The 15,315-nt window shown below is 39.1% G+C and overlaps 1 protein-coding gene across 1 annotated transcript; it reads left to right on the top strand.

The window, feature by feature from the left end:
* The first annotated feature begins 1,800 nt into the window (after positions 1-1,800).
* gjc1 (gap junction protein gamma 1) lies at positions 1,801-12,720 on the top strand. Its single transcript, XM_015046369.1, has 2 exons — positions 1,801-2,174; positions 9,016-12,720. Exon 2 carries the CDS (start codon positions 9,070-9,072, stop codon positions 10,525-10,527), a length of 1,458 nt encoding a protein of 485 aa, XP_014901855.1. The 5' UTR covers positions 1,801-2,174; positions 9,016-9,069; the 3' UTR covers positions 10,528-12,720.
* The last annotated feature ends 2,595 nt before the right edge of the window (positions 12,721-15,315 follow it).

The following is a 15,315-nucleotide window of genomic DNA, read 5'->3' as shown; positions in this document are numbered from 1 at the left end:
TTTTACAGCCATAAAATCAGAAAAATACCAGGCGCCCCAGTTACAATTATGGTCTTAAGAGGGTTAAAGGATTCGTTGATGAAAGAATCTGCGAACTTTGTGTGACATGCTGGGTATTTAAAAAGGGTTTAGATGATTTATAGCATTCACTCCACCTAAAGAAGAAAGGTAAGAATGGAGGCTGAGATAAGGAGCTGAACGATATCAGATGGACATGTTTTGTTGTTTGCAGCTTTGTATGATTATGCATGTGCATGGATGTTCCTTTTGTTATAAACAGATTCTGCTAAATGTGTCTGAAGTTTTTTTTATATTTTTATTTAAAATCGTAACATTTTCTGGTAGTTATCGGTGTTGGCGCTTCATGTGTTACCTTCTTTTCTTTCCATTTTAAATAATCATAATAGTGAGGAACAGCTCTGTTTTATTTTGAACATATAAATAAATCAAAACTTTGTAATAATGCAGTGTAAAATAATTAGAACATTAGAATTTTTTTTTTATCCACTTTTAGTTTTAATAATTTCAATTGAAAGTAACTGAGTATGAATGTTAACCTTGGGAATTAATTGGATCGTTTTTAGTGCAGAATGAAAGATGAACCCTGCAGAAAACCCCCCTCCAATTCGTAACCAACATACTGACAATCCAAACAAAAGTAAAACAATATATAAATTTTAATTTCACTTTTGTACAAAATACATTTTCAATATGATAAGTGAAGAGAGAAGGGAAGACAGAAATATCTTTAACTGATTGAATATGTTGTAGTTTATAAAGTTCTTTTACATTCTGACCTTCTCCAACGGTCAGAAAAAAAAAGATTCTGGACACCAGGGTGTGAAAAAAAACTGTATCAAAATGAGTCGGGTGTCAGAGCATCTCTTTGAAGGTTTTCCTGGCACATCTTACATCGGAAAATTATCCATAACCCACTGGAGACCCTTTGCATCCCTTCTGTTCTGACTTTGGATCCCTCAGAATGATGTCTGGGTTTCTTCTGCAAAAAGAACTTGCTTAAGGTTATTAGGTCAATCCATTAACAGAGTAAAATGCTTTTTTATTCTGCTTATCTGCAATGTTTGAATTTGGGGAATAGACTGTCTTTTACAAAATATTTTCGAACTCAAAGGTTTGACTGGGAAACTTAAATCATGTTGGATTGAAAACTGTTGTGCAGCCAAATATATCAACAACATGAGGAAATCTTTAGGTCTAAGTCTGGCTAGAAGAAGAGTTAGATATAACCATTTTTATTGTCCAACTGCTTCCAAGACATCTTGCAAGACATGTCCAGTTTTAAATAGTGTTTAAATTTGTAGCAAATTATTTTAAAAGTGTTTAAATTATTATTTGTATGTGCACTTTGCACAAGGTCAAAAGCTGCATTCCCAAAACTTCCAATCTTCTTTCTATACCCCTTTTCACTTACAAGGTTGCATAGCTGCAGCTCTCACTTTATGGTGTTTTTTTTTTTGTTACCACAAGTAAAAATCTTCTCAGAAACGTCCTTGATTTACAAACACACCAAAGGTCTTTTCACTGAGTTTCTTTTAAGTAGAAAATATTCCTTGAGGCACATTTCTTTTAAGCTGGCATCTACGATTTGCTCACGTAGTGTTTTAAAAGTACAAACTTCTAATTACGTCCTGACCCGTCCTGAAATCTTTGTCTCGTGTTCGCCTCAGGTGGCCCGAGGTCTAAGTTTTGTTTACCTTCAAACGAAATGGATCCTTCCGCATCCCTATACCCCTCCGAGGGGGTATTAAAAACCCCACCACCTCCTCTTCACCACCATCTCCACCCCCAACCATGACCCAGTTTGCAGGGGATGAGGGGTGTAAGTGCGGACCATTGTGAGTACCACAGGGAGGGAGGCAAGATGCTCTGCCTCCCTCTCTCCCTTTCAGAAGAAGAAAAAAAAAAAACGCTCACACTTGGTTAAGCACACACTGAGGCTCTCCGTAAGAGAACCACCGCCGAGCTTCTCCGCGTTTTGTTTCCAGTTTGTCTTTGTTGCGGAGATGCCAATGTTGATTTTAGGTCAGAGCTAATAGATGTCAGCTGAGGCTACAAGTATGTAAAGAGGACCGGAGCTGAGGAGACAGAGATGGGGGGGTTCTCAGATTCAGGAAGGACACCGGATCTGGCACCTGGGAGAGGAGAGGACAGGAGTGAGTACACTTCTTCTTCTTCATCTAACTGCAGCTTTTGGGTATTAACATTGTGAATTTGTGATATTTAGGGTACCTTGCACTGATCCCTAACAAGAATATTCTGAGGTTCTTTTTTTTTTAATCAAAAAAAGGCACAGATGTGCACAGAGAGAGTCCTGCCTCAGACTCTTCCTCTGACATATGGAACCTGTTTACAGTTGTAATTCTCCCCTTCGGTCACCATTAATGAGGAATTTTCTTTCTATTTCCTCATGCATGGAGAGAAAAAGACATGCTTGCCGAGAACAAAACTTCCGTTCTTACTTAGGACTTGTGCTCCATTACTCTTTAAATCTTTTGTGTTACGTCCTTTTTGTTTTCTGCAGCATGTTTCAAGAGTTAGAGGCCCAAATCAGGGTGGACGGTCCACTCAGCTCTTTGGAATTTATTTACATTTTGCATGTGCAAATCCAGCTATGCATGTCGGTGAGTGCACCACGCTTCGTTATGCTTTGATAACCTTTTGTGGTGCAGAGCTCCTCTTGGCGTGCATGGTTTTAATCACTTCAAGAAGTCTCCTGAACAAAGTTGCTCCTCATAAAGAAAAGAGACAACCAGAAAAAGCTGATAAGAATCCCATTTTTAGATAAGCTGAGGATTTTTTTCTCTTCATCTGCATGCCTAAAGAAAGAGCTTTTTATACCAGCTATATCTGCTCACATCCGTTTCTTACCACCAAAACCATTTTTACCCACTAATGACGATCCAGAGGCTTATCATGGACAGATGTTTGGCCAGCTCCTGTGTGAGCAGATTAGTTCGGTGTGTGCTGTCTGCAGAGGACAAGGTGGGAGCGCAGAGAGGCATCAGCGAAGCCGGCGGCAGAACGGAGGCGCCACGGCAGTGACCCTCAAACAGCCCCAGTTATCACTTCTTCAACTTTTATATTTTATTTAATTCAGTGAAGGGAAAGCATGAAGTTACAGCTTCTTGTAAATGTTGAAAGTGAAACACTTTTTAAGTGTTTTAGAACGTAAGCTTATGAAGTATTCCCCACACTTAGCCTCAAAATGTTATTTTACACCGTCAGATAAATTTATTCATTGTTTTTCTTTACATTCTTCAGTATGAGCTTGACTTTTCTCTTTTTCTGTTGAGTATTATTGTTTTAATGAATCCTTTCTTTTTCCTTACGAAGGAACTTTGTTCACTGTCAGGAGAAAAACAACCGACTCGGCCTCTTACTTTAAAGTGCAGAGTTACATTTTTCCGTTTGACTGAAATTTGCTCATCTCAAACAAACAAACAAACAAACAAAAAATAAGTAAAGTTTTCTCTCCTTTTTGGATTTTGTCATATAAACCACGACAACTGGAGGTTTCTATTTTGGCTTTTTGCTCAGAATCACAATTTGTACCAGTTTTAAAGCAGAATAAAGTTCCCACACGTCATTTCTTAGTAATGGTTCAAAGAGAAATTTCCATAACTGTTTGTTATTTAATGCATAGTTAAACGTTTTGATTAGATAAAGGAAAATTTCAATTAAACTGCAAATTACAAGTTTTATAAAACCTTCTTTCGTAGATTTATTTGTCTTCCTGATGAGTCTTTGCTGGCTAAATTTAAAGCTACTTTATTAAGTGGATGTGTCCAGAAATGCGATTAATTGATAAAAAAACAAAAAAAAATCCATGACTTTCTAACAAATTTCAATCTTCTTTCTTCTTCTGATATCCATAAAGGCTAATAGGCAAATAAAACTGAACGATAAAATGAGAAGTGTTTTAAAAGACAAGTTGCTTGAAGAAGCTGAATCAATATTAGCTGAAGATGGAACTGATCAAATCCATTTAATGATCCTGTGATTATAACTTCTACAGATAATCTAACTGATCATTATCCTGATGATGAAGCAGATTAAAGAGTCGTTCACGCAAATAGTTTCCAACTTTATCTGAGAAAAAGAACAACGTGAGAAAACAACAAGACGAATATTTGCAATTACTTTTAATCATAGGAAATAATCAGGATTTCAATAACATTAAAACTAATCCCTGGAGTTGCGTACAATAACAGTGTTGAGAGGTACTTAAATTTGATTAATAAAGCTCTAAATATACACATTAGTATGGTTGGCTTGATTACAGCCAAAGCAGCGGCTAATAAACCCATTAGCCATATCGGCTGTCATTAGAGCCACTTTCTTTACATTCCAGTGCATTTAGTTTTCAAATTGCCTTTGGCCTCCACGTTGTATTATTATGAATAAGGCTGCAATTACATTTGTGCATGTGCTACACAGAAAATCACATATCAAAGGAAAGCAGCTTTGTGTTTTACATAAACTATAATGAGGTGCAGTTTGGCTAATAAGAACCTTTTATCTGGGATTTCTTGAAAGATTTATTAACACATTATTCCACTACATCCCAAAATCAGTGTTTCATGAACTTCTACATTATCTTTTAAAAGTACTTCAGAACTTTATACTTTATATATTTAAATCATAATATTAAATTTACCCTTACTTATCTCTCCTGCTCTCTGATATGACCTTGATTTTTAATCTTTAGGCATTCTTTGTATAATTCTGAAAGATAAGTAATAAGTATAAATATTTATAATGTAGAAAATATTTTGATCTTCTGGACTGAATTCATAATGGATTATAGAAGTAGAAGTTTAACGAGGTTACAATTAAATATAAACATAGTCCTGATTTAGATTCAGGATTACATTTATTGAGAAGGTGTCTTCTTTTAACTTTGCTCCAAAGGATTTTAGATATCATATTTAAAAAGAATTAATTTATTAGAAATTTTAAGTCTAGATTTAAAGGGGGACGTACTGTATTATGCAAATTCATTATTTGCATATTTTCATTCTTCCTTTTGGAGATCCAGAAGCAAGCATAAAAAAAAAATAAAAAAAAAAACACCACCCAGCCATTTTTGGCAGTAAGTTCATATTTCTTGATGTCTGGAAAATTATCCGTTTTCACAACCGACAGGCACTGCGCTGTTACCTAGCAACCCCAGCTGACCCTATCCCTTCACCTAGCAACCCAAGCTAGTCAGCTGGTTTTACCACTGTATACGCTGTACAATGGCCGCTGGAAAAGATTAGTATTTTGTTGTTGATTTACCGTTCAGAGACCACTTGCTGCATTCTTGTTGGTTGTACAGGAAGCTCTACTTCTGCTTTTCAAAGATGTACAGTTGTATAATTGTGCCTCTGTTTGCAGTCATTTCTATGTGCGAGAGTAATTGTTGAGTTGGGGGACGTGGTCAGCATCAGCTCACTCTGAAAAGAGAACAAAACAGCCATAACTGAGCAGACTAAAGTCTCATTTTTTAAGAATAATTTCGCTCAAAATAAATGTCATGAACATGTTTTGCATAGACCCATAGACGTATCCTAACCTGTTCAAGGAAGCATAGTAGTTAATTAATAGTTCTTAGTGTCACTTTTCATCATTATCACAATATCACTGCAAAATAAAGCTAAATTCATAATTGTACAAGTACAAAACGTGAACATTTTGTTCATTGGAAGGCAGAATAATATAAAGTAATGGCTCAAGACTTCATCTCTAAGACCTTTCTCAAAGGACCTCCTGCTACGATGCAATGCTTTATAATTTAAACACACCACCAGGATTTTATTAACCCACTATGAGGAAACTGATGGTGCTTTTGAACTTTGTCCTGCAGGACGAATTTACCACCGGACACATTGTATGTTGCAGCACAGCACCACCGTGATGATGCACTCACCAACAACACAAGTCCAGGTTAATCTTCACAAACTTTCACTCCAGCCATCTTTGCTTGCCTCGGGCTGAGTCTCGGTGTTCCTCGGTTCGCCCGTGGCGCTGCGTCTGCAGCCTCATGTCTTCATGTTGAGTCACTACAGTGAATAAGGAATACCTCGACTAACCTGAGAGCGGCTCTCTGTGTAGTCATGCAGCTCATACATGCCATGCAGAGACCCTGTGACTTTACTCCTCATGCTTTCGGAGGCTCCTGCACGTGCGAGTGTGAGTGTGTAAATGTGTCGGCCCATCTGGGAGTCTGTCTGTAAACTACATCTGGCAGAAAATCTCCGTAGGTCCTGAGGGATGGGAGCCAGGAACTGAGGGGATTCCCGAAGTGATGCCGACTGTAACTGGAGTGTTGTCTGCTTAAATTAATGCGTGAGATGTTGATGTGTAGATTTCATCCCTCGGGTTCACCTTATGCAGTTCCAGTAGGGCAATAAGCCTTGTGAGCTTAGAAATATTGCCTGTAACATTGACTGTGACTCTCTTTCAAAGATAATTAGTGAAGAAACAAACCTGAAGGAGTTTTTAAAGGTTTGTTTTTTAATGTTTTCTTCTGTGGCAGCCACACTGCCACTTTGAAGTTCGTTTTTTAAAGCAAAGTAAAAAAATAAAACCTCTGCCTCTTGTATCTGCGTGGGGCTCTTCAGGAGGCTGACTCACCCTGGTAACTTAATGCGCAGAGTCAGCTTCTTACCCCCAACTGCCCCACTAGCTCCTGCAGACATAAATTGGATGAGAAGGCAAAAGGCTTGGCCAAATGTGGTTGAAGTATTAGGAGTAATAAACGCAGTCAGATGTGAGACAGGGGGTGATCATTTCTCATGGTCAAAGTGAACCTGGACCATTTCTTGTACACATCAAAACTGAACAAGAATGGATTTTTTATTTTTAAATGACTGTTGCAAAGGTTTTCAGAGAATACAGAAAGATCATAGATGAAGACTGTATAGCCTAACAAGGTATTATTCTCAATGCGAATGGATTTCCTTAAATTGGACATTTTCCAAACATTTGAGAAGAGGGGAGCAAACATTTAAATCAAAGTATCAAAGTGCTACAGCTGCAGGTTATCTAACAGGTTATTGTTCGCTTTTACTTTAAATTGTTTACCTGTATTGATTAGTGACTTTTCACTGCACAACAAAAGAGGTGTGGCAGAGATGTTTTTTGTTGTCAGTGTCACAAACATGTAACATAAACATATTGCTTAAACCAGATATTCACATAAACTGTCTGAAAAATAAACTTTTTATTGTGACTTAAAGTAATCTTATAATGCATGGATCCATGCTGTTCAAAGTTTTTAAGTAAAGGAAAAGTTTCTTGTAGTTTCCTCAACATTCCCTCAAAATTAAAATGAAACGTGAATAAATCACATGTTTAGCAGTCACATTACTTATCTAGAAATACCTGAGGCCTGAGATTTAAAAAATTCAGCCCTGCTTAATAAATCACAAGAGAAATATATATGAACAATCCTTATTTCGACAAAGATTTGTCATTGTCAAAAGACCACATTATGAGTAAAACAAAAAAGCTATTACATCCTTTTTGTACCTGAAGAAGAATATAAAAAACAAAACCGAGAAAATGGTGAATCAGTTTAACCTTTGCAGCTGCCTGTGTTTCTGTGAGTAAGTCTGGATTTATGACCAACTGGAGAGTCAGAAAGTGGAGAAATACAGTGATGTAATGCAGGAAAGTCAAACGGACAGAGCTCAGAGATGGAAGGACTCCGGGTGGGGGACATCTCATTCTGCTTTGGTCTTTTCACTGTTTACCGGATCGCAGATGCTCAGAGTTTACACTGTGACGGCCAAACAGCCGTTGTTTTTGTCTATTTTGAACTCACATTTCCAGTGAGCATACCTAAAAAGATTCCTGACATCTGTCTCCTGCATCTCAGGCATGTCCGTATATGGTCACAGTGATCATTACTCGATTCATGTTTTATCGCAAGCCCCCTACAGAACATTCCCACCCTCTCAGCCCTGGAGACACAAAACAGAGGACTGGAAGCTGTGTCTTCTCTGCTTCAGTGAGGTTTCACAGTTTTCCTGCTGCTCTAAGCTCAAAACCAGCTTGGTAAGGATCCCGACCCCGGAAGGCCTTTAAACCCTGACCTAAGCTAGTATTTATGGCTGGATTTTCTTTTCAGTCAAGCTGACAATAAGCCGTGTATTATTGCGCCTTCATGAGGAGGAAAGTTCTCTAGAGGTGTCATTTTCATCCCCAAAGCTGCCCTGAGGGACAGCCGCGTTTGGGTTCAGCTCCACTGCCTGAGCTAATGTGGGTCTGCTGTCTGAAATCCCGCTCCAATGGTTTGTGGCGTACCACCTGCTGATTCTACTGGTGTGCATGGACAGCCTGGAGCCCAGAACTAACCTAGATAGACAACATGTCCCATCCCCTCCTCAGAAACTGCAAATAGACACTGGAAGAACAATGCAAGTTATGTCTCAACCAGAACAAGCCAGTCAAGTCAACTCTGGGAAGTTAGTACAATCCTAAAAACTGCACCTCATAGAGAAGACAGCTGCACTAAGAGGATTTATTTCTTCTGAAAGAGATAGCTTGTGAAATAAAATGAAGCGTATGGGCGTGCACATATATGCGCGTGCACTTGATGATAGCAAATTCCCTATTTGGATTATTTTCCCGCCTTCTCAGTGCTGCTTGATGGTATTTTTTTAATACCGATATCCTCTTTCCAGTCTGTTTGGACTTCTAATTCCCTAAAAAGTCCCAACTTGACAGCTACCTCTTTGTGACAGAGAGCTCTGTGTATCTGAGTTGCAAGGAGCAATAGAGGAAATTAAGGATGCATTGATTTTCTGAGTTCAGAGAGGAACGTTAATTTTAATTAATGTAATTATTGTGTCACTCCCTTTCACTTCTTCCCGCTGAACTTGCAAAACTAATACTGTTTCCACTGGGATTAAAGTCTTACTGGAGATATTTCGCTAAATCTTTGCTTTTACTTTGAACTCACCCTGTATAACCTTGTTTCTCTCTCCCCGTCCCCTCATTTTGCAGAGTCTGTGAGCAAGTGAGAGAGGGACACTGTCTGCCCCACTGTCCAGTGACACCATGAGCTGGAGCTTCCTCACACGGCTGCTGGAGGAGATCCACAACCACTCCACCTTCGTGGGGAAGCTGTGGCTCACTGTGCTCATCGTCTTCCGCATTGTTCTCACTGCCGTTGGGGGAGAGTCCATCTACTACGACGAGCAGAGCAAGTTTGTGTGTAACTCGGGCCAGCCAGGCTGCGAGAACGTGTGCTACGACGCCTTTGCCCCGTTATCTCATGTCCGTTTCTGGGTGTTCCAGATCATTTTGGTGGCGATGCCTTCCCTTATGTACATGGGCTATGCTGTCAATAAGATTGCACGTTTGGACGAAGCAAAAGGAAACATTGGATCTGCTGGCATCAGAACAGCAGGAGGGGGCTACACCCACAGGAAACCCAGGAAAATTTGCTTTGGAGCCCGCCAGCACAGAGGCATAGAGGAGACTGAGGAGGATCAAGAGGATGATCCTATGATCTATGAGGTGCCAGAGATTGAACCACCAAAAAGGCCTCGAGATCCACTGCAGCCAACACCCAGACCTAAAATCCGCCATGATGGGCGTAAGCGCATCCGAGATGAGGGCCTGATGCGGGTCTACGTTTTGCAGCTGGTGACTAGAACAGTGCTGGAGGCGAGCTTCCTTGCAGGCCAGTATTTGCTGTACGGTTTCCGTGTGAAGCCGATTTTTGTATGCTCGGGAAAACCTTGCCCACACAGTGTCGACTGCTTTGTGTCACGTCCTACGGAGAAAACCATTTTCCTCCGTATCATGTATGGTGTCACTGTCCTCTGCCTCTCTCTCAATGTCTGGGAAATGCTCCATTTGGGCATCGGTTCTATCTGTGACATTCTGCGGCGCCGGCGAAGCCCACCCCAGGACGATGAGTATCAACTGGGCTTGCTGGGCACTAATGGCGGTGGCGAGGGCTCTGTTGGAGGAACAGCTCCTGAAGTCGGTTCTGAGGGTGGGGTAGGTGGAGATGGTGCTGCAGATTATGTCGGGTACCCATTCTCATGGAACACCCCATCAGCTCCACCGGGGTACAACATTGTTGTAAAACCAGAACAGATGCCGTACACGGACCTTAGCAATGCTAAGATGGCATGCAAGCAGAACAGGGCAAACATTGCCCAGGAGGAACAGCAGCAGTTTGGCAGCAATGAGGACAATTTCCCCACTGGAGGAGAAGCCCGTGTGGCTCTCAACAAGGACATGATCCAGCAGGCTCACGAGCAACTGGAAGCAGCCATCCAAGCCTACAGTCAGCAGCACCGGGCGGAGGAACATCTAGGAGACAACCAGGATGACAAGCCGCAGAGCAACATCATCCAAGCCCAACCGCAGCCCCAGCTTCAACCTCAGAAAGAGCGCAAACACAGAGTGAAGCATGGCAAGGGGGGCAGCAGTGGAGGAGGTAGCAGCAGCAACAGCAGCAGCAGCAAATCAGGAGAGGGCAAGCCCTCAGTATGGATTTAAGCCCACGCACAGTGGCATGTTTGTTAGCATGTATATAATATTGAATGAATGGGAAGATGCTGCAACCTGTGTTGGATATTACACCACATATGCCTTAAAGAATCCTGCAAGCTGGAGGCTAATGTTTTTCTATAGATCTGGGTAAAAAAAGTGTAATGTTGCAGCTGACAATTTGTTTAGTCAATCTCAAGGCCAAATCCAGCCTAACATAGTGTTTTATGTGGCTTTCTTGAATCCAAATTACATAAATCAGTCCAGTTTTTCACAAAAATTTATCCAAAATTAGAAGATCCCCTCATTTGTTTATGCTGATGCAAATTTTACACAAAGATGTTCAAAAACATTGGGTTCAAGTGATATTAACTCCCACCTGCAGGTGGCAGTATTTCTCACTTTTGAGACACTGCTGCCTCAGCTTTACTAGATATCACATTATAGTCCATGATTGATATGGCGAGTAAGAAAAAGTCATGTTTGACATCATATGGTGCAAAATTCCTTCCAGATATTTTAAAATTAGCATCACAAAACAACTACAAAATTGATCGCAAAAAAAAATCTAACAATTGTGAAAGGAGCTGAAAGGAGAGGAGCTGTTCAATGTGAAAAGACATAAAATATTATTTAAGTTTAACAGGTACGTATGGAATGCAGAGACATATATTTATTAGTATTTGAACAGTTTGTTTAATCAGAACATTCTGGCACAGTCTGCCTTTTGAGGACATTCGTAATCTTGATATGGCCCAAAATGAAAATTAGTTTGACACCCCTGAGCTTGAAGAATCACATCAACTATGTCTCGTTCCGGTCACTTCTGAAAAAAAGTATGTAGTCTTCCTGCTTCCCTTTTTTGTAGGAAATCAAGCTTCATCTAATCTTTGATTCTGAAACGTTGAAATGAGATTGATCCTGGATTTTGGCTCATCCTGACACAAAAATGATGCACCATCACTATGTCTTGTTATGTACAATGTCTAGAAAACCAAAGCTTTGACTTAAGGTTATGATAATTAAGGTAAATTATAAAAATGTACATAAATACGGCATCACCTGAAGCAGTGACTGTTTACTACAACGAGAACATGACCTACCTAAAGGCTGTGTCCTGTCACTTGACTTCTTTTCTTCCATCCTCTGTAGTATCTTCTCACAGTGTTTTTTGCTCTACACTTTAATCCAACTGTGTTTGTTTCATGTGAAATTTTAATCAAAGTGCTAAACCAGCTGCTCCTCAGGTGCCGCTGGGTGCAGCTGGTGGGTCTTACATCTCCTTAGAGTTATTTTTATTTGATTTTTTTTTTACAAGATGCAGAAGCAATTCAGCTTTTATACCTTAAATCTTCAAGTTCCTAGTTGTATCCTTGGCTGTTTTTGGAGGAGACAGTGCTTCTCTGCTGCTCCATTTGCCTTGTAGCTGACTGCCCCCTGGTGGTGATTTTGTACTGGGCATTTACTCTTATTTCACTTACTATGAAGTAGATGCAAATACTACCTACTATATCCAGCAACACCTTAACCAGCTGTAGTGGTCCTTTTCTATTGACAAGACTTGTGTCACTTATGTCTTCCCAGTGCTTCATGTTCAGTGTTGGACGCACAAGTCTTCACGTCGTAATGGAAAGAGTTCAAAGCCATTACTTTAATATAGTGAGACCAAACACTGTCTCTGTGATGCAAGTGTCAGTGCCAAGATTTTACACTGGGCTGCTATGAAGCTTGGTTGTTTGTAGCTTTGGAATACTTTGGCCATGCTACTCCAGCCGTGGAACTACTTCTGTGTCAGACCAACCCTTTTTGTAAAGCTCCTTTTTTAAAAAAGTACAATATGTGTATTGCTCTTTTGAACTGGGACTTGAAATGAAAAACTCCAAAATGGAGTCAATTTTAATGTTAAAGCCAGTGTTTTATATGAAAACATTTTGCTTTTGGAATGAAGCTCTTTTTTGTATGATTAAAAGAAAAAAAAAGATCAATGATTACCTTTGTGGATATTTATGGATATTGTGATTTAATTGCCTTCCAACTGTAAAAATGTGAAATATGACATAGTATATTTTTATAATATGTCAGCTGCAATGGCTGAAGGGAAAAAAAAGTAATTTGTTTTCTTGTGTGGTGCAGTATCAGTATTTCATGTATTTAGCAACCCTCTGGACTGACTTTTAATAAACAGTGTTACTCCTTTTTCAACATTGTCCTGAAATCTGTTCAACTGTGTGTGTTTTACAGCAACAGATTGAATAGGGAAAGATTATCTAATCATCTATTGTCAATTTAGAGAGCCGTTACTTTTGGACTATGATTGAAAGCTGGAGTACAAAGGGAGATGCATAAGGAGAATATGCCTCCCTTACAAAGCTAGACAGCTAGCTAACACCTGAGTTGAAAATAATCCAGTCCTTGATAGCTTTCTTGCTTTATTTTGCAACTTTTTTTCTGGATTGTTTTGTAAAACTGTAACAAAGCACAAAAGTATCAACCACAGTCAAAATACAGAAATCAACTACGGCAAACAAATGGCTCCCGATTATTACTAATTAGCTAAGTGAATTTGGTTGGGGAACATAGAATGTTTTCTTATAAAATATTACATAATACTGAAATCATAATTAATAAAATTACCTTACAGACAAACAGTGTCCAAGGGACAAACGTGTCTGAAGGACAGCCGATGACATCATGCGTAAGGCCGGACGAGTTCTGGTTAGACTGATCAAATTAAATACGTGAATAATGACCACTAGGTGTCAGTAATGCTCTATAGTTATAGCCAAAGTATTTGCTGCAGTTTGAAGAAGGATACATAGGTTAAATTAACTGAAGGCAGCTGTTGACTCTTGGCTGTTTGATCCAGCTGCTCCCTGAAAACGATAACTTCCTGTCAATGGAGAGGACTCTTCGCAAAGTGAAGAACGGGCAAACTGGAGGGATGCCATGAGGGCATTCAAGGACCCCATCTGCTCAGTTCTGCATGGCTGGCAGCTCAGCCCCACATCTACAAAACTATTCTAGGTTTTATAGCCTAGACTCTGTTTGCATGAAGAAGTAGAGAAATCCCAACAGAGGATAAATCCCACAGCACATTTATGTTCATATCTTTCTTAGCCTGTCTTTTGTTTTTTTGTTTTTTTTTGAGCGACTGTTGTGCGCACTTCCTTTTGGAAAGAGTTTCACACCATCCTTTGGAACAATGTTTGTTTCCAAATTGTGTAGAGCCAACAGGAAATCACAAATTTCCTGCTTAATGCGTGCTTCAAATGTTAATGGCTGGGTATGCAAGTAAAGTATTGAAGGGATTTCTTTATTTCACACTGAAAAAAAATATTTTGAAAGTTAATTTTTGTATCATTAAAATTTGTTTAGTGACATAGGCAAAATTAGATTACATCATGAAGTCTATCTTTTTTTTACTCCTGCATGAAGTTTTGATATTAAGTTTTTGTTTGTTACAAAATATCAAATAATTCATTGTTATGACTTTTGTTTTAACCTGAGTGATTCTAATGTTCTCTTAAAATGGCATTCTTTGTTTCTTTTTTGTGTTCAACTTACGGAGAATTTTCTAATTGATGTGCTGAACAGAAATCAACTTGTCTTTCTTGCAATTTCACTGCAATTTATTTGTGCCCACCAACAAGTAGTGCATTTTCTGGGCCAAAATTATGCTTTTGATTTATATTTCTATCTTTTTGGGCACATTTACTTTTATTTACTTTTCAGTTAATTTCATTCACTCGCTAGCCTTGACATTTGGATTCCTGTCTGTGAAGTTAATGTAGTTAATGTAGAAGTTAATGTCATGTTAATGGAGCCTTGACTTAGAAGACCAAGTGATGCCACTTTAGTTTGTTAATCATGTAATTTTGTTTCCCACATCATTGGCAGATGAACTTCAACTTGTTACGACTTGTTACGACCACATTAATGCTTTTCAAGGTCAGATTACTTTCTGATGTTCTGAACTGAACTAGCTTCTTTTAACCATCAACACATCAGTTTTCAATTTGGTTCAGCATTTCTTCTCATCAGTGACCTTACAGCTAAGCTTGCTTAAGAATGTATGTCACAAAAAATAAAAATAGAAATGGAACGCACATTTTTGTTTCTCTGAAATGGTAAAAGCTCAAAGAAACTCGCCACCGGGAATGACTAAAGTGCTGCAGCCGGATGTACAAAGAGGAGGTCACTGGCACAAAAGAGTGTAAGCTGGCATCTCGTGATGCCGGGATGTATTCTTTAAAAATATAAACACAGTCCTCTAATGAATGGCCTAATTGGCAGAATCCATTGACCGTATGCTCATCGTGTTTTCAGGCCAGCTCCACAGTCTACTATTAAAAAAACAGGGTAATAAAAAACAAAACTACCCAAGTCTTTTTTGCTACGTTGTCTAGTGGGATAAAACACAAGAGATCAGAAGCAATTTTAGAAAAAAAAAAAAAATCTACAAATTATTATTCACTGTTGGTCCAGATTTCTTTATTGTTGGACACACTGTTGTGTCTTAAAAGTCCATTTATTTTATGTTTGGTGAGAGTCAGGAAAAATTCCACCTTTATAAATCATAAAACTTTATCTTACCTCTTACCTCTTTTCTCTTACAAGAAGCTTAACAAACAAAAACCTGAGAACTGTGAATGTGAAATTTCTACAGCTCCTGAGTGGATGGAGAGAATCTACAAGCTCCCAAGCCTTGTAAATGCTTTTTAACTGGATTTGAGTGGGCCGTTTTAATACACGAATGTGCTTTGATTCAAACTGTTTCACTGCATCTCTGTTTGTTTT

Source organism: Poecilia latipinna, unplaced genomic scaffold (genome assembly GCF_001443285.1).
Source record: "Poecilia latipinna isolate Pla-1442-1.1 unplaced genomic scaffold, P_latipinna-1.0 Scaffold776, whole genome shotgun sequence".
In the NCBI taxonomy this organism is placed as follows: Eukaryota; Metazoa; Chordata; class Actinopteri; order Cyprinodontiformes; family Poeciliidae; genus Poecilia; species Poecilia latipinna.
This window is presented reverse-complemented; position numbering and strand designations above follow the sequence as displayed.